The sequence below is a fragment of the Maniola jurtina genome, chromosome 1 (assembly GCF_905333055.1).
Source record: "Maniola jurtina chromosome 1, ilManJurt1.1, whole genome shotgun sequence".
NCBI classification, from domain to species: Eukaryota; Metazoa; Arthropoda; class Insecta; order Lepidoptera; family Nymphalidae; genus Maniola; species Maniola jurtina.
The window spans coordinates 14199949-14220604 of NC_060029.1; the positions used below are offsets into that span (position 1 = coordinate 14199949).

Sequence of the window (20656 nt, forward strand, 5' to 3'; positions counted from 1 at the left end):
CAGCAAAAGTTAAGTTATCTACTCTTCTCGAAATAATTAGATAGAATGGGTGTCAACCCTATCTAGTATGTATTTTCGTACGATGGAAGCGAAGTATGACTGATACGGCTTAGCAACGCTTTTTCACATGATTGACAAGATGAATAATTCTTTAAATACGCGTACTAGAACATCTACCACCAACGTCATAAAACTTAGCCTTAATAGTACCTAAGGCTTTAGGCTACTGTCAAGAACATCCGTTAAGTCAGTATCCGTACCCACTATGTCTGTTACGGATTTAAAAGATAAGTAGGTATAATATATTTAAGTTAGGTAGGACAACTAAGTTTACCTATTAGAAGCAGGTATCACTTCAATATTCAAACAGGACCTAAACGGGGAATATAACCTGTGATGCTTTAATTACTAATTTGTAATTTGCAAAGAAAGTTGTCGCAAGTCATGTTCCTAAACCGGCGCTACATAGTAGGTATAATGTGAGCAAAGATTTGAACTCTATTTAATAAAATTGATTAAATATCTATTTAATTGATTCGGTTTAATATAATTCCTATGCAAAATACATCTGAATGAAACATAACAATCAGACGACAAAAATAGTGTTTTGTTTAACTTCATGTTGACATTAGAGCAAAATACCTACTAAACCAAAATCACCTAAAATCAAGTATTTGATTCTGTCATTACATTACTCATTACTTACCTAATTATTCAGGCCTCCATACCTACCAACAGTTGTATTTGTAGGTAAATAAAAGACGTAACTAGGTACCTAGACCTACCTAATCGCTAATTTTGCATGACTATTTTTTCATAAACAAAAAATGACTCATGTTCAACATTCATGTTCTTAGAAAGTAATATTTTACGCTAAACCTGAAATTAGATACGTTTCGCTGTAGTATGTAATATTTTCCTTACTGCATATTTCCTAGACTGCATTATTGGTGAATGCGACAGGTATGCGCTTACGATGCCACAGTCGTGAGTCATCTGCGTCTTTTAGGGTTCCGTCCAAGGGTGCCAACGGGACCCTTTTACTAAGCCTCCGCTGCCCGTCCGTCCGTCTGTCTGTCAGCGGGCTGTATCTCGTGAACCATAATAGTTAGAGACCTGAAATTTTTTACAGGATGTCTATTTCTATTTCTATTGCCGCTGTAACAACAATTCATAATAAAAAAATCAAAATGGCCGTTATGAAAATAAAATTAAAAACTGAAAAGTGTTATTTTTTTCTTGATGGTACGGAACTCATCGTGTGCGACCGACTCGCATTGTACTGATTTTTGAGTTACAGTCGATACTAGAGCTAATTTCTTAAACTGGACCCTTTCAAGTAAACATTTTTATACAATTAGGTGGCGATGATACTGTTACTGTCGCAAATAGAATACCATAAGCCTACTTTGTCGTATTAGTTTACAAATTGCGAAAACCCAAATAAAATTTGAATTTCGCGGGCAGACCAGTAACAGTAACTTAACTTATGATAGGTACGGTAACTCAATAATTGTTCCTATAACACAGGAAATAGGTACCTACTGTAATATTATAAAGAGGTAAAGTGTGTAAGTTTGGATGTAGTCTCTGAAACTACTCATCAGATTTCAAGAATTCTTACACTGATAGATAGTATAGATAACGTCCGATCGACCCGAGATTCGAACATAAATGATTCACAGCAATAAACTAGCCACTAAACTAACAAGGCATTCAATGAAATAAGCTGGAGGTAGCCGGTAGTAAGTAACTACATATTATAGTAAGTTTCTCCATAGTTTTTTCGCCGCATAGCATCTGCAACATAGCTATCGCAAAAGGGTATGTCTCCACCGTGTCCACCATTCCACGCATAGCGCATGAGTCAGTGTTTTTGTTCAATGGGCGCGTGCCACTATTAGCGCACATAATTTTATAGTCACTCACTACAATTAAATTTTACCTGCCATACCTACTTAGACTAGACAATTTAGTCAACAGTTCCCAGGTACATCATTTTCAATAGATGATAGACGTCGACATACTAGGTCTCTTGTAGGGATTTTCATTTTCACACGGTTTTGCGCCGCGTGAATCCAACGGCTGCCTTAGACGCGTTGGATGTCGTATGTCTACGTGGTCTTCCAACACTGCGTTTTCCGGTGCGAGGATTCTAGTACCTCGGGAGTCGGGACCTCAACGTCTATCGGGCCTTTGAACTAGGCTAGGTCTTATGTGCCCTGTACATTGCCACTTCAGCTTCGCAGCCCGCTAGGTATATTAAATATTAATCTGTTCCTATAATATCTAGATGTCAATACCAGCAAACTGCATGCTGTACCTACCTAGTTTGGCGGGATACTAATTATTATAACCATGCTAATTGTTTGTGCATGAAAAATAGAAAAAATAGGCTCACACAGAGCTAGGAGGATAGGTAAACCTACGGTATCTGCAGTGCCGTGCATATGGTTTGAAATCAAGGTAAGCTAATTAGTCAGGTAGGTAATTAGGGTAAGGAGTGTTTTTGTACGCCACTTGGTATCTATATCTGTCTACTATGGACTTTATCAAGTCTATGATTAGTTTTTTTCGCCACATAGCAATCTGCAACGTGGATAAATGCGACAGGTATGCGTCCACGCATGGCGTGAGTCATCGCGTTTTTGTTCAATGGACGCGTGCCGCAGGCGCATACGGCATACCGGACCGCCATCACATGAATATTCGCAACTGACAAAGATTAGCAAAAATATGTAGAAGTGTCCTAGAGCTTCTAATAGATATTAAAAAAAATCACTGAAAATAGAAATCAGTTACTTAAGCACCCGTTAAGTATACACATTTTGGCATCCAGCGTATACTTAAATTACGAAGTCCGAACTCTAGTTCGAACTTCGAAGGCTGTGAGTTGATGTGCTTAAATTTGTCATTGGCCATCTTCATCATCATTCAACCCATCGCCGGCTCACTACAGAACACGGGTCTGCTCTCAGATTGAGAAGGGCCATAGTATCAATCGACCCTAAACCCTTAGACCCGCCACCCGCCCCTAAAATTGGGTCGGCGGCGATGGTTTGACGAAGATAATGAAGCACTGCTAAACTAACAGAATCGTTACTTAGTTACCTATCTACGTTCATGATCTTTGGATAAACGGTTCCCACGTCTGGAGCACGGTAATATTATCTATATATTACCGTGTCTGGAGCGTAGAGCGTAGACTGCGGATGAGTCATGGCATTTCTTAGGGCGTGTAGATTACATCAATTTTGTAAGAAACTTGACGATGATGGGTGATTCACGCACAGCGTATTGCGTTCAGGAAAATTTTGTTAACATGATTCAAGCGATTTCAGATTGCGATTATGTAGAATTTTCGTAATAAGCAATGCTAGAATATCGGTGAATAATGTATATATTTTTTTAATGTATGTTTTGCTGGCAGCCCTCCGACATGGTTATCGGAGACTTTGTATAGCTTAACACGGCATTTTTTTTAACCTTGTTCTGTTCAGATTGTCATGAAACAGGTTTTTTTTTGTACTGTGATCATGATTTCTATGTTAAAGCCTTAGTTTTTTACTTTATTCTATTAAGCTGCTAGAGAATAATATTGGATCAAAGGCAAGACTTAGGCTGAAATCTATAAAGCGCACTTTGACTTTGCTCTGACTTAAGATTGAGTTAAAACGAAACAGATTTATGTGAGAGATATAGCTCTGTCTCGTTTTAACTCTGTCTTAAGTCTAAGCAAAGGCAGAGCGCGCTCTATAGATCTCACCCTTATTGTTTTGTTTACCTATCTAGTAATTTACAACAAATAGGTATCACGCGCTTGTCTGACGTAAATATAAACATCAGGATATAGGTACTCGTAGCAAGGGAAATCACATAATTTGAGGCCATTTCGTGTCCTCCTTATTACTGCATTTAGGTACAGACTACAGCATTAATAAAAAAATATTCAAGCGAAACAAATTCTTATTTCTTTTGCAATAAGAGATATGTATTCAGAATATTCATAAAATAAATAAACGATATAAGATACATGAAGATTTATGTAACTTGACACAATTATTTCAAGGTTCAAGTTAACATCATCAAAGCAGAACGTACTTATTATACCTACTTTACTCATACGGATCTGCACTGTGGGAAACTTATTAAATAGATAGTTATGTGAGAAAAGAAGTTATGTACCAAGAATCAAGATCTCTGACGCAGCTCGGTAGTACGAGGTTGGTACAAGGCTGGCTTGAATCCCTTTTTTATAGATAGTCTATAAAGCTAAGGCTGAAATCGATTGAGCGTAGGTACTTCAACTTTGCTTAAAGATAAAATGATACAAGTTTATGTGGGAGACATAAATCTGTCTCGTTTTTGCAGTCGGCTCGCAGTCCATCTATCTAACCAGGGTTTGTTAATATTTTTTAATCCCCGACCCAAAAAGACAGGTCTTATAAGTTTGACGTGTGTGTCTGTGTTCTGTCTGTGGCATCGCGTAGCTCCTAAACTAATGAACCGATTTCAATTTAGTTTTTTTTTTGTTTGAAAGGTGGCTTGATCGAGAGTGTTCTTAGCTATAATCCAAGAAAATCGGTTCAGTCGTTTGAAAGTTATCAGCTCTTTTCTAGTTACTGTAACCTTCACTTGTCGGGGGTGTTATAAATTTTTAATTTACACATGTTTATTTTGATACAAGAACCCTTTACTGCACTCTTACCTTTGTACCTACTTTGATGACTGACGATGCAGTTCTAGATGGAAGCGGGCTAACCTGGAATTGGAATGGCAGTCTTATAAAACCCATACCTACCCCTAATCGATTTCTGCGAGGCCTAGTACTGAAACGCTTTAAATCGCTTGGCGGTAGGATTAACAGGGCTCTCTCCGTCACTCGTTTCATACAATCGTAGTTCCAATTTCATTTGAATATTAAGCAACCAAAGTCCATGAAATTTTGCAGACATATTCTAGAAACTAATATCTGTGTCTGTGGTGTTTTAGATTTTTCTAAAAATATGTAGTTTTAAAATTACAGGGGCTCAAAGATTTGTATGAAAATTTTTAAGACCGCGTAACTTTGAAACCGAATATTTTAACAGAAATCTGGAAAACCACAGACATAGATATTAGTTTCTAGAATATGTCTGCAAAATTTCATGGACTTTGGTTGCTTAATATTCAAATGAAATTGGAACTACGATTGAATGAAACGAGTGACGGAGAGAGCCTACATATAGAGAATACTAACCACATAGGGCTAAGTCTCCCACCAGACACATCTAGAACGAGCGACATTTACCAGCGACATTTAGAAGTTATCAATTCCCAAAATGCCGCTGCCAGGAATCGATTAATTAAACCCTGGACTTCCCACCAAGAAATCACTGTGCCAAGGAGGTCGTCAGATTTCCTAAGAGGATGCTGATTTCTATTTCGGATCAGTAAAACCGCAGCGAGAAAAAAACCCTTTTCATATCCGCTTCATGTGTTTATTACTCATTAAGTACCTACTTCTTTCCCAGTAGCGGGCAGTTCATAGAGGCATAAAAGCGCTGCTTACCCTAATTAATATAGCTCAGTACTCACTTTTCATTAGGATCTACCAGTAAATAGATAATTTCATAACTAATGCTTACCTTGGCTTAGAATTCTGTTCTTAATACCTAAGCACTATTCCGTGAAAATCGCGTTTCGGCTAACGGAGTGTAGGGCGTCTTAAAGGTAGATGGAGATTGTCTTCTGGAAGGTGACTGTCATCGATTCGATGCAAAAGCCTGCATCACTTCACTTCAATCTAGTTACTCTTTTGAGGTCTTGCAAGGTCCTTCATATAGCGATACCCTGATAGGCCAGACACAAGTGTAGACTCTACCGACCGGAAACTAAACTTAGGACTGCTTTATCGGTGTTGTTGCACAAAAAATATCGATAGCATCAGTGGCGGATGGCGGACTAAGTCTGGGGCACAGTACGGGCAGAGTACGGTTCCAAACCTTAAGTTTTAACCAGAATTAAGTTTGGAGTAGGAGGATCTCAAAAAAAAAAAAAATTAAACAGAAGGAAACTTATAAACATTCTATGATATTTTCGGTGGTGAATTCTGTAGAATTTATCAAATCAAATCAAATCAATCATTTATTTAAGAAAAATTTCAATTTATTTAAGAAAAATTCATTTAAGAAAAATTTCATGCAAATATTTTTTGATTATGCCAATGACCCACAGAATCCCCCCAACTTGTCCCAAGGCAAGGTTCAAATTACCTTTTACGGGGCTTGATCCGGCTCTGCACGAGTGGCAGCTTCTAGTGTCAATGGTGAAGAATCAGGATGAGCTTTTGGTCCAGCTTAAAACTAATCATATGTACCTATCTAGATTCTAGGTACCTAACTACATACTAAAATATCTAAGTAGGTATAGCCTACTAAGTAGGTACTATCTAAAGAATGGTAAAATGTCATTGACTTCGTAAATAGAGAGACAGACCTGCTGAACAGGAAAATTAATCACTAACCTCTAACACGGATGTCGGAAGTACATAAATAATTTATTTCTTTATTATTTATGGAAAAATTTACTAAGGCATAATACCTATCTATTGATAAGAAATATAGCGGAATTCAGCTCATAATTTCCGGTTATTTCCTGCGAAACAAAAACCTTACAGTACCTAGGTACCTAAAACTGTTTGATCGGTGAGTTGTTTTACAAAACACACGCAATTATATAATTCGTTCTTCAGATTTAGGAATTATAAATACAGCGACGACGGACGGTCCGAAATACCCATCCATCAAAATTTGAGCTCATTTACCCTATACTTAAGGATCTGGTCTGTCGCAGAACCGACGGCCGATGGGGCAGACGTGTTCTGGAGTGGAGACCGCGTACCGGTAAGCGCAGTGTGGGACGACCTCCTGCCCGCTGGACCGATGACCTGAAGAAGGTGGCGGGGAGCGGGTGGATGAGGAAGGCGGAGGACCGTGTTTGGTGGCGCGCTCTTGGAAAGGCCTATGTCCAGCAGTGGACGCATACAGGCTGATGGAATGGAATGGAATGGAATAAGGATCTGGGAGCCCACTGCATTATTATAAGACGAAAACCGCTTTGTGTTTGGTGAAACATAAATAGCGAGCAAACGGACAGCTGCATCACATGATGTTAAGTGATTACCACGCCCATGAATATTTGCAGCACCAGAGGACCACCAATGCGTTGCCGATGTTGTAATTATTGCAGCCCCGTACAACGACCTTCCTTCAGCAATAAGGAACAACTTTTTCCTGACACTATTTTTTTACGGGGCCTCCAACACCTCTGAATTGGCTCTTATGTAATGGACCTAATATTATTTGGACTTCGCAAGACTTCTCAAGGTTTGGAGGCCCCTTAGACCCAAGGTCCTGTTTGGATTGCTCTCTCTATCCCACCTTTAATCCGCCACTGGTTGGATGAAAAACACATTTAGCATTTCGGAGTCCCATCAGCCCGGGGCGGGGGTACTATACCTACTTGCTGTGATGTGTCCTTAGTGTGAACTGTGAAGGCGGAACTAACAATACCTAGGTATGTATCTATATTCAAGCAAGGTTTTGTCCCGAGGTGAAAACGACTAGTTTTACGGGTAATCTATGAACAGTTTAGATTGTTATCTATCATTATCATAAGTATCATTAGAACTTGAGATTTAACTATGAGTACCTACTTAAACATATTTTTTATGATTTCTTTTGATTTCAAGTTACGTATCAAGTTCAAACAAACTAAGAAGAGATACTACTTATGTTAAAAACTAGCGTGATAATAAAAAGAGAATCTGACAGACTGCCACATTGAATCCTTGCCCAAAATGTTGAATCTCTACAACCATTAAATGAATAGGTAAATAGACAAAAAGAAATCCTACGGGAAACGAGGTTCTTTTCAGGATTTACGATTTTTTTTACATAGAAAAATGCTTTATTTAGGATAAAAGCACTAATGTAGAGGCAAAGATTTAAAATTATTTGGATTTCTGTGTGTAGAGGCTTTCACCTTTTTTGAAATCTCTTTTCTACGCTAAATAGGGGAGAAAACAAACAATACAAGTATAGCTAGGTGTTAGATAACTTATATAATATTGCAAAAAAGGTTGAAATGGAAAAGATCACGTCATTCACGACCTCACCTTCACCTTCACCTTTAGAATAGTGGGCGAATCCTTGTAGACTCAGCTAATAGTTCGTCTTTCCTATCATTTAAAAGGTTCTACCTACTTAAGATCTAAGCTCTATATTTATTTCTATGAGTCTGTCTCAGAGATAACTTCATACTAATTTCATAAATACGAAAGTAATTTATCTGCCTCTCGGATATGTTTTCATGACCCATCCGTTTTACTATGTAACTTGCATCCCAGGGATAGACATAGGCTAGGTTTGTCCCGGAGAATCAAAGAGTTCTTACGGGATTTTGAAAATCTACATCCACGAGGACGAAATCGAGGGCGTCATAATATATTTGGAACAGAGATTGCTTGTGTGCTGGAGTCTGATATAGGCAACTTTTTATCCTGGGAAATCAAAGACATCAAAGAGGATTTTCAAAAAGCTATAACACACACTTTTGAAAACATTATGGTGAACTCTCACGACGAGGTTTCTTTACGACGTTTTCATTTTTTTTCACTATAGGCAAGCGCTTGACCACAATCACACTTGATGGAAAGTGATGATGTGGTCTAAGATGAGACGCGTTTACCTAGAAGGTGAAGTCAGAAGTGCATGCCCGGGATCGAACCCCCGATCTCTGATAAGAAGTGGACGTCCAACTAGGTTATTACAGCACAAACTAAACTCATATAACAAGTTAGTGTTTCAGAGCTGTCTATTTACTCACAAACCTGACTCACAATAACATAACGGCAAAGACAGCTGCAAAGTCCCGTTTTAAATTCAACAGCAGTCGTCAGCTTTCAGGAAAACCATTCAAAAAAACTGTCCTACTAACAAGTTCCTACTAAATATATAAATTTAGACCGCGGCAGGCCGTGACACGATTCACAATAATTCACATCCACAGTATTTCACGTAAGAATATTGTCAATGCAAAAGTTTGTTTTATTTTTCCACATTTCAGCTGCTGTACCAATTCTGATGAATATCCTTATTGATAGGTAGGCCTTATTGTTGAGATGGATGTATAAGTGGGTACAATACGTTTTCAACAGGAAAATATCTTAATTTCTTATTATCTTACGGATGAAATATCTAAACTACGTGTATCAAAGAAAAATTCTCTTAAAAATTACAGTAAAATATGAAACTTTATATTATTGTTCTACCTATTGCAGTTGTAAATTGTAAATTACCTGAAGTTTATTTACCTCAACGGGGAATAACAAAAATGCAAGGGTATTATAATAATAACAATTAAAAATGAATTATGCTCGAAAATCACTGACCGGATCATTTTTAGTCTACCTAATACGTAATGTGTTTCATCAATGGATGATACACTACGAGGGGACTCCCTTATCGCGACCGCGGCGCTGGCGCGTGTTCATGACCTTATAAACAACGCGCATTCCAAATTCAAATCATTCACGCGCTTGAAACTGCAAGAGCAAGACGTGCCTCCAAACAGCTTATTTAATTTATTAGTTAAAGTTTACCTTTCAAAAATGAAGAAGTATTCAGTCGTCGGCAATAAGAAGAAAGTGACCATGGAGAGTAATCCAACAAGTCTCAAAGTTATTGGCAACAATTGTATAGTGAGAGTGACTAACAATCAAGGAGAAATCGAAGTGATTGGCAATGATTGTAAAGTTGATGTAATAGAAAATCTGGGAACGATCAATTTAGTTGGAAGCGGCGGTATTGTGACCGTTCACAGAAGATGTAGAGGCGATAAGGTGTCTATGGTTGGGCCCAATTGCCATCTAATGGTTGATGGTAAAGACAAATCAACTACAACCCACGAAGCCCAACTATCCCCCTTCAGCAAGGACCTGGACGACGTCATCGAGTCAATATTCTCCTTCGTGATGCGCTGAACTTTAGAAGAATAAACTAGGTTTTTTATCATGCTGAATTTGTGTTCCCAGGAAAAATATTGGGTTTATTTCGTGTCGCGTTTCCGTAACGTCGAATGAGGACAATGTGGTTTTTCTGTGCTTCCGTAAAGTGACTGAAGGATGCTCCAGTGAAGAGGTTTAAAGTGGTTACTGGTTACCTAATAAAGTCATTTGCTTCGTAATTTTTCTTTCTTATTTCCAATCCTTTATTCAAATTAATGTCGTCTTGAGTTCTTGACCATTTTTTTTTCTATTAGGCATTCATTACGATTCGCAACTTTATTTTAAAGATTTTTAAGTTTATTTTCTATTGTGTTTTTGTACGAAAAATGTTATTCCCCACAAAACTGACTTGTTTTTGTTACGAAGAATGTCGTTGTCTTTTTGGTTATTATTACTCTTTCGCCGTCGGTTATGTTCGTGGTTCCTATTATACATATATAGGTAATATTATATTCTGTGGTTACGTAAGCAATTTTTGCTAACACATAGGTAGGTATATTAGAATTATGGTATTTTTAATGATGATGATAAATAATAATTTATTGTACAAATAACACGTTTGTCATCATCAATCATCATAAAATCTGCATAGGATTTATAGAGAACTAGATGACGCCCGCTCCTTCGTCCGTTAAATCTTTGTGGAAGGGGCATGTACATAAAATTATTGGTTTTCCTACATATTACAAACTTGCTGAGCAGATTTTGGTGTAACTTTTGAAAAATTTCACAGACAGAATAGGTAAGTATGTTCATACCTAAAACAGATAATAGGTACCTATGTATAATTTCTAAGAAGATGTTTTGTAACCTACCAATAGAATATACACATTCAAACATCTAATGTAAAGTTAGGTACCTAAGTATAGTAACTTGTATATGTAGGTAGGTAGGTAGGTACCTCGCTGACAAAAACTTGGCCCAAAAATAACTTGCCTTGGAATGCAGATCGTTAAAAGCAACATCTCTGTAAAAAGTAAAGAGTTAATGAACTCTATCTAAAGGCCGGAATCTAATTTTTAGGGTACCGTAGCCTCAGAAAAAATGAATTTTTATAGGATCACTTTGGTGTCTGTCTGTCTGTTTATCGTGGCTATCAAGTTCTTGACGGGTCATTGACCAACCCGTAGAATCACGTTTGGCAGATAGTAACAATGTCTTATAGCACAAAACAAAACAAAAAGTTTTCTTATAGGTACGACGGCATACGGAACCCTTAGTATGCAAGTCCGACTCGCACCAGACCGGTTTTTAAATTATATAATAGTTATCAATAAAAATGATAGGTATAGTGCACGACAGGTTGAGATGGCAACCCGCTGCGGGTGAGCGGGGCGTCCCCTCGCCTCATAGCCCGATTGCCAACTCAATCTGTCGCGTACTACAGAAAAAAAAAACAAGAACGCTGTGAAGAAGTAGGTACGTCATCATCATCCTCGTCAACCTATTGATGGACCATTCACCAGCGGTGGACATGGATCTCTTGCGCCTGAATCCAACGCGCAGTGGCTCTGTGCGAGACTCGTTTGATGTCGTCTGTCCATCTAGCTAGTGGGGAGTCTGCCAACGCTGCGCTTTCCAACACGAGGTTGGCATTCCAACACCTTGGAAGTTGGGACCCAACGTCTATCAGCTTACCGAACTTCATAAGTCTGGAGTCATGCTATAGTAGCCTTATAAAAACTAGGTCTAACTATTCATGTATTTTATACATTTTGTCGCCAACGTCCATACCATGTTGAATACACCGGTTCTCGTCCGATCACCGAAGTTAAGCAACATCGGGCGCGGTCAGTACTTGGATGGGTGACCGCCTGGGAACACCGCGTGATGTTGGCTTTTGATTTTTTTTAGATAAGTAATGTTTTTCTTTTGTTATACTATGTTTTTTATTTGCGACAAACAAAAAGAAAAGACTACGTTTTATTTCAATTAATATGGGTTAGTCCATCCTAGTGTTACTGTTTGAAGATCTTTTTCGTCATCATTATGTAAAGTTATGTAGTTTTCTCTGTACTAGAAAAGGCAAGAACTCTCATTCGTCTTGACCGTTACACTTGACCGCTGACGCGTGGTCGAACGAGACGGACTAATCAGGTTATCCATCCGTCTGTGTGCAACTAGACTTTTAATATACTTATCATAAGATTTTTTCAGTCAGTCTGGTTCCTAAATGCTGAGAAAGCTTAGTTCAATAATATGTAGTTTTCGGTCCATTCGTGGAATGCCTTTTCAACCTCCAACCCAAAAGGAGGGGTGTTATAAGTTTGACGTGTGTATCTGTGTATCTGTCTGTGGCATCGTAGCTCCTAAACTAATGAACCGATTTTAATTTAGTTTTTTTTTTGTTTGAAAGGTGGCTTGATCGAGAGTGTTCTTAGCTATAATCCAAGAAAATCGGTTCAGCCGTTTGAAATCGGCTCTTTTCTAGTTACTGTAACCTTCACTTGTCGGGGGTGTTATAAATTTTTAATTTACACTTGTTTAGTACAAAGCCGAAACTCAATTTTACCAATTCGGCTTTGGGCGCGAAGTCCAAAGCTGAATCCTGAGTTACTTTTGTATGTTGAATGTGTTTAAACTTTGAATAAAACAACACAACAAATAAAACAAGTATTTTAGTATTATTTATTTTAACATAACAATACCAATTTACAATAGTTAGTACTTACCTATGTAAAAATAAATATATTTAATCTCTTATAGAGGTGGATCCATCTCCGAATTTTATAAATGAAGGAAAAAATCGTACAAGTACATATTTGCAAATCTGGGCGAATTAGCTGGTAGGTATTAGTCGTCATATTATGTATAATATCTTTTTCAATTACGTGTACGTCAATTATTATCAATAATGTTATAATAGGTACTCTATCAAAATCTTATCTACATACAATGATTTTATTGATCCCTGGTGTCGTCATAAATTTATTAAGTACCTAGTTAGATGCTATTACTAGGTATAGTAGCATTTAGGTTTTTCACCTTAGGCACTTAAATGTAATCGCATGTGAGATTTTATAATATCAGTGAAGTGTGGGACTTTTGATCAAAGTCCATAAGTCAGTAAGTACCTACCTATCTAGGGAAATTATCTATATAGAATTTTTTTATGGCTTTTCATGGCAGGAACAGTATTCCAAACCAGGGGTAAATTATTTTGACGATTTAAGTGCTTAGTATATTAAACTGATAAGTTTATTTAAATAAAACTTTATTATAATCTTATCTATCACATCACACTAATATTATAAAGGAGAAAGTTTGTATGTGTGTGTGTGTGTGTGTGTGTGTGTATGTTTGTTACTCCTTCACGCAAAAACTACTGGACGGATTGGGCTGAAATTTAGAATGGAGATAGATTATACCCTGGATTAGCACATAGGCTACTTTTTATCCCGGAAAATCAAAGAGTTCCCACGGGAATTTTAAAAAACCTACATCCACGCGAACGAAGTCGCGGGTATCAGCTAGTCACACTAATATTATAAAGGCGAAAGTTTGTATGTGTGTGTGTGTGTGTGTGTGTGTGTGTATGTTTGTTACTCCTTCACGCAAAAACTACTGGACGGATTTGGCTGAAATTTGGAATGGAGATAGATAATATCCTGGATTAGCACATAGGCTACTTTTTATCCCGGAAAATCAAAGAGTTCCCACGGGATTTCGAAAAACCTATATCCGCGCGGGCGAAGTCGCGGGCATCGGCTAGTTCTAAATAAAAATTACATAATTATTGTTTTCTATTTATCTCTGGTATGGCTAGTAGTATTTGTCATAGCCTATAGCGTAAGTAGGTTGCTTAGTTTATTCTTATTGATAACGGTTTCAACGGAAATTTTGCCGGTGCTTTCCGTAAAATAGTCCCAGGCGAGTATAGGTATTTGTACACAATAGGAAACAACAATTTATATAAATGACTTAGCGAAATGATGTCTCTTAGTCTATTTGGGTTAATTTGCATTTGTATATTTATCCATCCGATCGTCGTAGACTTAATAACTTCTGAATGAAAGCGCAAAATTACTACAAATTTACAAATAATATTATGTCAAAAGAACCAAATAACTTTAGTCAAGTTAGATAATAATATATAAACACTCACACAATTATAGTAGTTAGGAATAGGTATAGTAACTCACACAAATTGTTAATTTTTAACCGACTTCCAAAAAAGGAGGAGGTTCTCAATTCGTCGGGATCTTTTTTTTTTTTTTTTATGTATGTTCCCCGATTACTCAAAGACCCCTGGACCGATTTGGAAAATTTTTTTTTTGTTTGAAAGGGTATACTGTGCAGGTGGTCCCATATAAATTTGGTGAAGATCTGATGAATATCTTCGGAGATGGAGAACAGAACTCCTCAATGGATAAGAGCAAATTGCTCGCGATCAGTGTAATAGCTTAGTAAACAGTAGGGTTTTAACTGGGCATAGCATATTATAGTACAGTGGGGCCACTAAAAATTGTGAAATAAAAAATTTTCAAAAGAAAAATAAAACCGACTTCAAAAACCAAAAACACTAAAAAGTAGAAAATAATTTTTGTTTAGCTACACATGTAATGTACCTAGGTATGAAGTCGGGCGAACTTCACTCTTGGATTTCTAATTTTGTTTTAATATGCTCGCTCGACTTCATACCTAGGTACATTACATGTGTAGCTTAACAAAAATTATTTTCTACTTTTTAGTGTTTTTGGTTTTTGAAGTCGGTTTTATTTTTCTTTTGAAAATTTTTTTTCAAGAAAATCTGTAATTGGTCATATTTCTGTAATTAGCGTTTAAGAAACTTATTGTAATATTTCGCTGTAGATTTTCCTGTAATAAGTAAATAAAATAAAATTAAAAATTAAAAAAAAAGCGCCTGCCCGAGTTTTGTTTGCAAAAACTTTTTGCCGACATTTTAAAATTAATTTGTGTTGTATGGATTATAATTTTATTTCATCATTGTACTTCAGCATTGTGAAAGTAGCATGGATACGTGTCGTCATTATATTATACTAATTCAAACACCCTGTATTGCTGGAGATATGGATTCAGAAACTCGGTTACTGAAATTCATGTTTAAAGACAGACTGAAGGTTTCGTTCGTTTTGTAGAGATAATTTAATTATCGTCAAGAATTATTATAATTACAGTTTTAAAAATATTGTACCATTAAAAATATAGCATCGATAGCAATTAGCATAGGTAAAATAGACCAGGGTTCGTAAGAATTCCATTTTACAATAAATTTTAAAAATAACCGATGTAACTATAAGAGGCGTCTCTTGAAGGGGTACAAGTGAAGGTTACAGTAACTAGAAAAAAGCTGATAACTTTCAAACGGCTGAACCGATTTTCTTGGATTATAGCTAAGTAATAATCTAACTTTATTCGACACAAAACGTTTCATAGTGTGCCGAATTGACCGGATACTGAAAAAATATAAAGTTAATTACGATTGGAATTGATAAAAACTTAGGCAGGAATAAACGTTTTTTTAATAACTCATAATTAAAAAAAAAAACCTCGATACAAAAACCTCTATAAGAAAACTAGAAAAGAGCTGATAACTTTTAAACGGCTGAACCGATTTTCTTCGATTATAGCCAAGAACATTCTTGATCAAGCTGCCTTTCAAACAAAAAAAATAAATTAAAATCGGTTCATTAGTTTAGGAGCTACGATGCCACAGACAGATACACACGTCAAACTTATAACACCCCTCTTCTTGGGTGGGGGGTTAAAAAGAAACTCCGATTGCAAAATATGTTTTTAAATAATAAACCGTCACTGTATTCGCCTTTATATTTTGTATGGTAATTAAAAAGTAATAGTGTCATATTTTATAAGAAGATGCACCAGTTTGATTATTTCTAATTTAATTCCAATGATAAAAATGCAAAATAAATGTATTGGCCTAATTTTATTGAAACATGTGTAATTCTTAGGTATTTATAAGTATGTACCGACTACAATTTCTATAAGGAGTTGAGTTTCAATTTAGGTTTAACTTTTAGTACTCGCGGTTTATTCTGAAAAAAAAAAAAAAATTTGACATGTTTTTAATTGTTATTTTTAATGTTTTGTTTATATGGATTGTATGTATACATTATTGTTTTATATTATAACAAGTTCATACGTAGTTCTCGGTATAACTCGTTTAACTCTGTATAATTAAATCTTATTTTTAACCCCCGACCCAAAAAGAGGGGTGTTATAAGTTTGACGTGTGTATCTGTGTATCTGTCTGTGGCATCGTAGCTAAACGAATGAACCGATTTTAATTTAGTTTTTTTTTGTTTGAAAGTGGCTTGATCGTGAATGTTCTTGGCTATAAGCGAAGAAAATCGGTTCAGCCGTTTAAAAGTTATCAGTTCTTTTCTAGTTTTCTTATAGAGGTTTTTGTATCGGGGTTTTGGGTTATTAAAAAAACGTTTATTCCTGCCTAAGTTTTTACCTATTCCAATCTTAATTAACTTTATATTTTTTCAGTATCCGGTCAATTCGGCACACTATGAAACTTTTGTGTCGAATAAAGTTAGATTATTGAACGATGGAAACACAATTTCAACACCAGCTTTTGGGACTGCAACGTATTTTGTTAGTTATTGCGCCTATGTATATATATAAAAATAATAATATTATGCTTAGCGTATGTCTTTTAACAGGGCTCTCTCCGTCACTCGCTTCATACAAACGTAGTTCCAATTTCATTTGAATATTAAGCAACCAAAGTCCATGAAATTTTGCAGATATATTCTAGAAACTAATATCTTTGTCTGTGGTTTTCCAGATTTCTGTTAAAATATTCGGTTTCAAAGTTACGCGGTCTTAAAAATTTACGTACAAATCTTTGAGCCCCTGTAATTTTAAAACTACATATTTTTAGAAAAATCTAAAACACCACAGACACAGATATTAGTTTCTAGAATATGTCTGCAAAATTTCATGAACTTTGGTTGCTTAATATTCAAATGAAATTGGAACTACGTTTGTATGAAGCGAGTGACGGAGAGACCCCTCTTAAACATCTTTATAAGATTGTTCGGAAGCATCTGATTTGGGTTCAACATATACGTATATTTGGAGTTGTGTGGGGTCAACCCTAGCAATAGCAAGATCTTCTATTTACCCAAAAATTATACTATATTAATGATAATGATTACGATTAAAAAGTTAAATGCAATAAATGTTTTTCCCAAGGCAAATTATTATTTTTTAATGTTTTTAGGTCAATGAAATTAATTACACTATAACTCAATCAGTCTGTTGGGCGATAGAAAGCGGTTTCAGGCATATAGATACTGCTGCGTATTACGCTAATGAAGATTTAGTGGGACAGGGTATTAAAAATGCAATAAGCCGTGGGATCGTGAAACGGGAAGACTTATACGTTACTACTAAGGTAAGTTCCTTTTATGTAGTCTAAAATATAGTGGCGTAGTTCAAAAAAATGTTAACAAGGCTCTCTCCGTCACTTACTCCATACAATCGTAGTTCCAATTTCATTTGAATATTAAGCAACCAAAGTCCATGAAATTCTGCAGACATATTCTAAAAACTAATATCTGTGTCTGTGGTGTTTTAGATTTTTCTAAAAATATGTAGTTTTAAAATTACAGCGGCTCAAAGATTTGTATGTGAATTTTTAAGACCGCGTAACTTTAAAACCGAATATTTTAACAGAAATCTGGAAAACCACAGGCATAGATATTAGTTTCTAGAATATGTCTGCAAAATTTCATGGACTTTGGTTGCTTAATATTCAAATGAAATTGGAACTACGTTTGTATGGAGCGAGTGACGGAGAGACCCCTCTTAACAAAACTCTACAACTTTTAACTAAACTGTTACTGTTAACTAAACTAATTGGCTACACATTAGGGATACGATCGGCTCTACTCCGACTAAGCTCACATATTTGTCAGAGTATGACCGATAAGTTTCAGAACCACCAGAACCATAATATTTATGTCAATACTGTCAAGTATCAAGACGACTCGACTGTATTTTAGCCTCATCTCACTGGTGGCACAGAATAATATTATATAATAGTACTATCTGGTGGTAAGTGATGACTGATGACTGGTGGTAAGTGATGCAGTCTAAGATGGTAGCGCGAGCGGGTTAACTTGAAAGGGGTGTGGGCTGTGATGGTTTTTATAACACCCATTACCTCTTATTGGTGTCTATACGGCATCATACCGGAACGCTAAATCGCTTAGCGATTAATACTCCACCTGTTTGCACTGATCCTTATTGCACACTAGCCGATGCCCGCGACTTCGCCCGCGTGGATTTAGGTTTTTTGAAATCCCGTGGGAACTCTTTGATTTTCCGGGATAAAAAGAGATAGAAAATGTGCTAATCCAGGATATTATCTATCTGCATTCCAAATTTCAGCCAAATCCGTCCAGTAGTTTTTGCGTGAAGGAGTAACAAACATACACACAAACACACACACACACACACACACACACACATACAAACTTTCGCCTTTATAATATTAGTGTGAAGTGTGATAAAGGTGCCCACGCACTCGAATTGAACTGCAGCTGAACTGCGCGTCGCGGCTGGAGAGAATATCGTGCGGGGCGCTACGCGACGCGCAGTTCAGCTGCAGTTCAGTTCAAGTGTGTGGGCACCTTAATTGCAAAGTAAAAAAATCGATTTTCAGCTGCCATTGGAAACAGATAAACGCAAAAAAGTGGTGCGAGCTCTTGAGCTATCCTTGAAGAGATTGCAGTTAGACTATGTGGATTTGTACCTTATTCATTGGCCGGTTAATGTGGTAAGTATTTAATTTTAGTTGGAATTTTGAAAGTCGGTTAGAAAAGTTGCCTATGTTACTCCCTGATTAGTCCTCTACTTGCCTGTGAAAGTTCCGTCAAAATCGGTTCAGCCGTTCCGAAGATTAGCCCATTCAAACAGACAGACAGACAGACGGACAAAAGACACTTCAATTTTATTTATAGTGACTTATCTTTGATTTCATTTATTCATTTTAATTTTTTTAGTTCGGAAAAAAGAAATTTGATCTCCTGGATATCTGGTATGGCATGGAAGATGTAAAAAAGTTGGGGTTGACAAAGTCCATTGGCGTTTCAAATTTCAAGAAAGAACATTTTGATCTCATCTTGCCTTATTGCACAACACAACCTGCTGTTAATCAAATTGAGGTAAGATCATAGTTACTTATATTGTTATGTATAAATACTAATTTGTATGTTAACGTATTTACATAATAATAGTTTTAGAAATTCTTAGAAGGAGCCTGAAGGGCCTCTTCTATCTTTGTTGTACCTATTTTTAACTATAATATATAGGCTTGCGCTTGTCTGCAATCACAATAAACAAGAGATGATGCAGCCTAAGGTGCCCAGAAGGTGCCTGTTCTCCATCTTAATACCATCATATTCTCAATCCATTGCTAACCCTATAGTTGGATCTTCTCTCAGAATGAAAAAGGTTTAGTTAAATCCTAATCTACAGCGTTGACTACTTGGAAATTGGTAGAAATCAAAATTTTACACACTTTTGAGAACATTAAAAAAACTCTCAAGCATGCAGTTTTTCTTCAACGCAGATAACTCCGAAAAATAAAGGTGCGTGCCTGCATCATTAGTTCTCTTTACTTTTTTTAGGTAAACCCTACATTCACAAATACAGAATTGGTGCAGTATTGTCAGAACCAGGGGATTATTGTGATGGCTTATGGACCTCTAGGTTACACGGTCCCTAGGCCCTGGGCCCGTAACAATCGACCACCACCTTCATTGGACGACCCAGTGTTGGTGAAAATAGCCAAAAAATACGGCGTCACTACAAGCCAAGTTGCCCTGCGTTATTTGGTAAACATTTTTTTATTTTAATTGATCGAACCGTTTGCTCCACTGTAATATTATAAATGCGAAGGTGTGTCTGTCTGTCTGTCTGCTACGTTTTCACGGCCCAACCGCTGAACCGATTTTAATGTTTGGTACAGACTTGGGATACATCCCGGAGAAGGACATAGGCTACTTTTTATCCCGGAAAATCAAAAAGTTCCTACGGGATTTAAAAAAATCGAACTCCACGCGGGCGAAGCCGCGGGCATCCTCTAGTTACCTATAAAAAATCTCGGAACTTTTATTCATACATGGTCAAGTAATTTTGAAATAATATTTTTGTACGTGACCATTAGTTGCTTAAGTAGAGTTTTCTTTAGATATTTGGTTTTCATCTGTAGCTTTTAAGTTGTTCTTGCAAATCCAGTAGTTCTCTGTGAGTTTTCGAAGAAAAGCATTACTATCACAAAATGAAAGGCTTATTGTGGTGATTTTACTGTTAATTACAACATTTATCCGTTACAGATGGATCGGGGCACTGTACCAATCCCGAGATCTACCAATAAAAATCATATTCAGTTGAACATTGATCTATTCAACTTTTCTCTTACTGATGAAGATGTGGAGAGAATCAGCAATTTTAACATAAATAGACCAGTCTACGCCGCCGCAACACCAGCTGTAATTGCTGAAGATTATAAAATGAGGATGCTGCACGGAAATCAGCGTAATAGGAAATTATATCCATTGTAATATCTATTGAAAATACCATATATTATATTCGACATTTAAATTA

The 20656-nt window shown here is 36.6% G+C and overlaps 2 protein-coding genes and 1 non-coding gene across 3 annotated transcripts; all 3 read left to right on the forward strand.

Annotated features, from left to right (window-relative positions):
• Nucleotides 1–9460: 9460 nt before the first annotated feature.
• Nucleotides 9461–10227, forward strand: LOC123869451. The gene has a single exon (XM_045912382.1). It carries the CDS (start codon nt 9476–9478, stop codon nt 10022–10024), a length of 549 nt encoding a protein of 182 aa, XP_045768338.1. The 5' UTR covers nt 9461–9475; the 3' UTR covers nt 10025–10227.
• Nucleotides 10228–11768: 1541 nt separating this feature from the next.
• On the forward strand, nt 11769–11887 carry LOC123869501. The gene has a single exon (XR_006796907.1). It is a non-coding gene; the product is annotated as a 5S ribosomal RNA (ribosomal RNA).
• Nucleotides 11888–13015: 1128 nt separating this feature from the next.
• LOC123867370 (aldo-keto reductase AKR2E4-like) lies at nt 13016–20613 on the forward strand. Its single transcript, XM_045909376.1, has 7 exons — nt 13016–13114; nt 16526–16633; nt 17265–17438; nt 18711–18824; nt 19051–19212; nt 19678–19884; nt 20386–20613. The coding sequence occupies exons 5-7, from the start codon at nt 19093–19095 to the stop codon at nt 20611–20613; spliced, it is 555 nt and encodes a 184-aa protein (XP_045765332.1). The 5' UTR covers nt 13016–13114; nt 16526–16633; nt 17265–17438; nt 18711–18824; nt 19051–19092.
• Nucleotides 20614–20656: the final 43 nt, after the last annotated feature.

Excerpts from the sequence above, each read along its gene's own strand:
- LOC123869451 (XM_045912382.1), top strand. The coding sequence starts at position 9,476 with ATGGATGATACACTACGAGGGGACTCCCTTATCGCGACCGCGGCGCTG.
- LOC123867370 (XM_045909376.1), top strand. The coding sequence starts at position 19,093 with ATGGAAGATGTAAAAAAGTTGGGGTTGACAAAGTCCATTGGCGTTTCA. Across the intron at positions 19,213-19,677 it reads CTGCTGTTAATCAAATTGAG|GTAAACCCTACATTCACAAA; the intron begins GTAAGATCATAG and ends TACTTTTTTTAG. Across the intron at positions 19,885-20,385 it reads AAGTTGCCCTGCGTTATTTG|ATGGATCGGGGCACTGTACC; the intron begins GTAAACATTTTT and ends TATCCGTTACAG.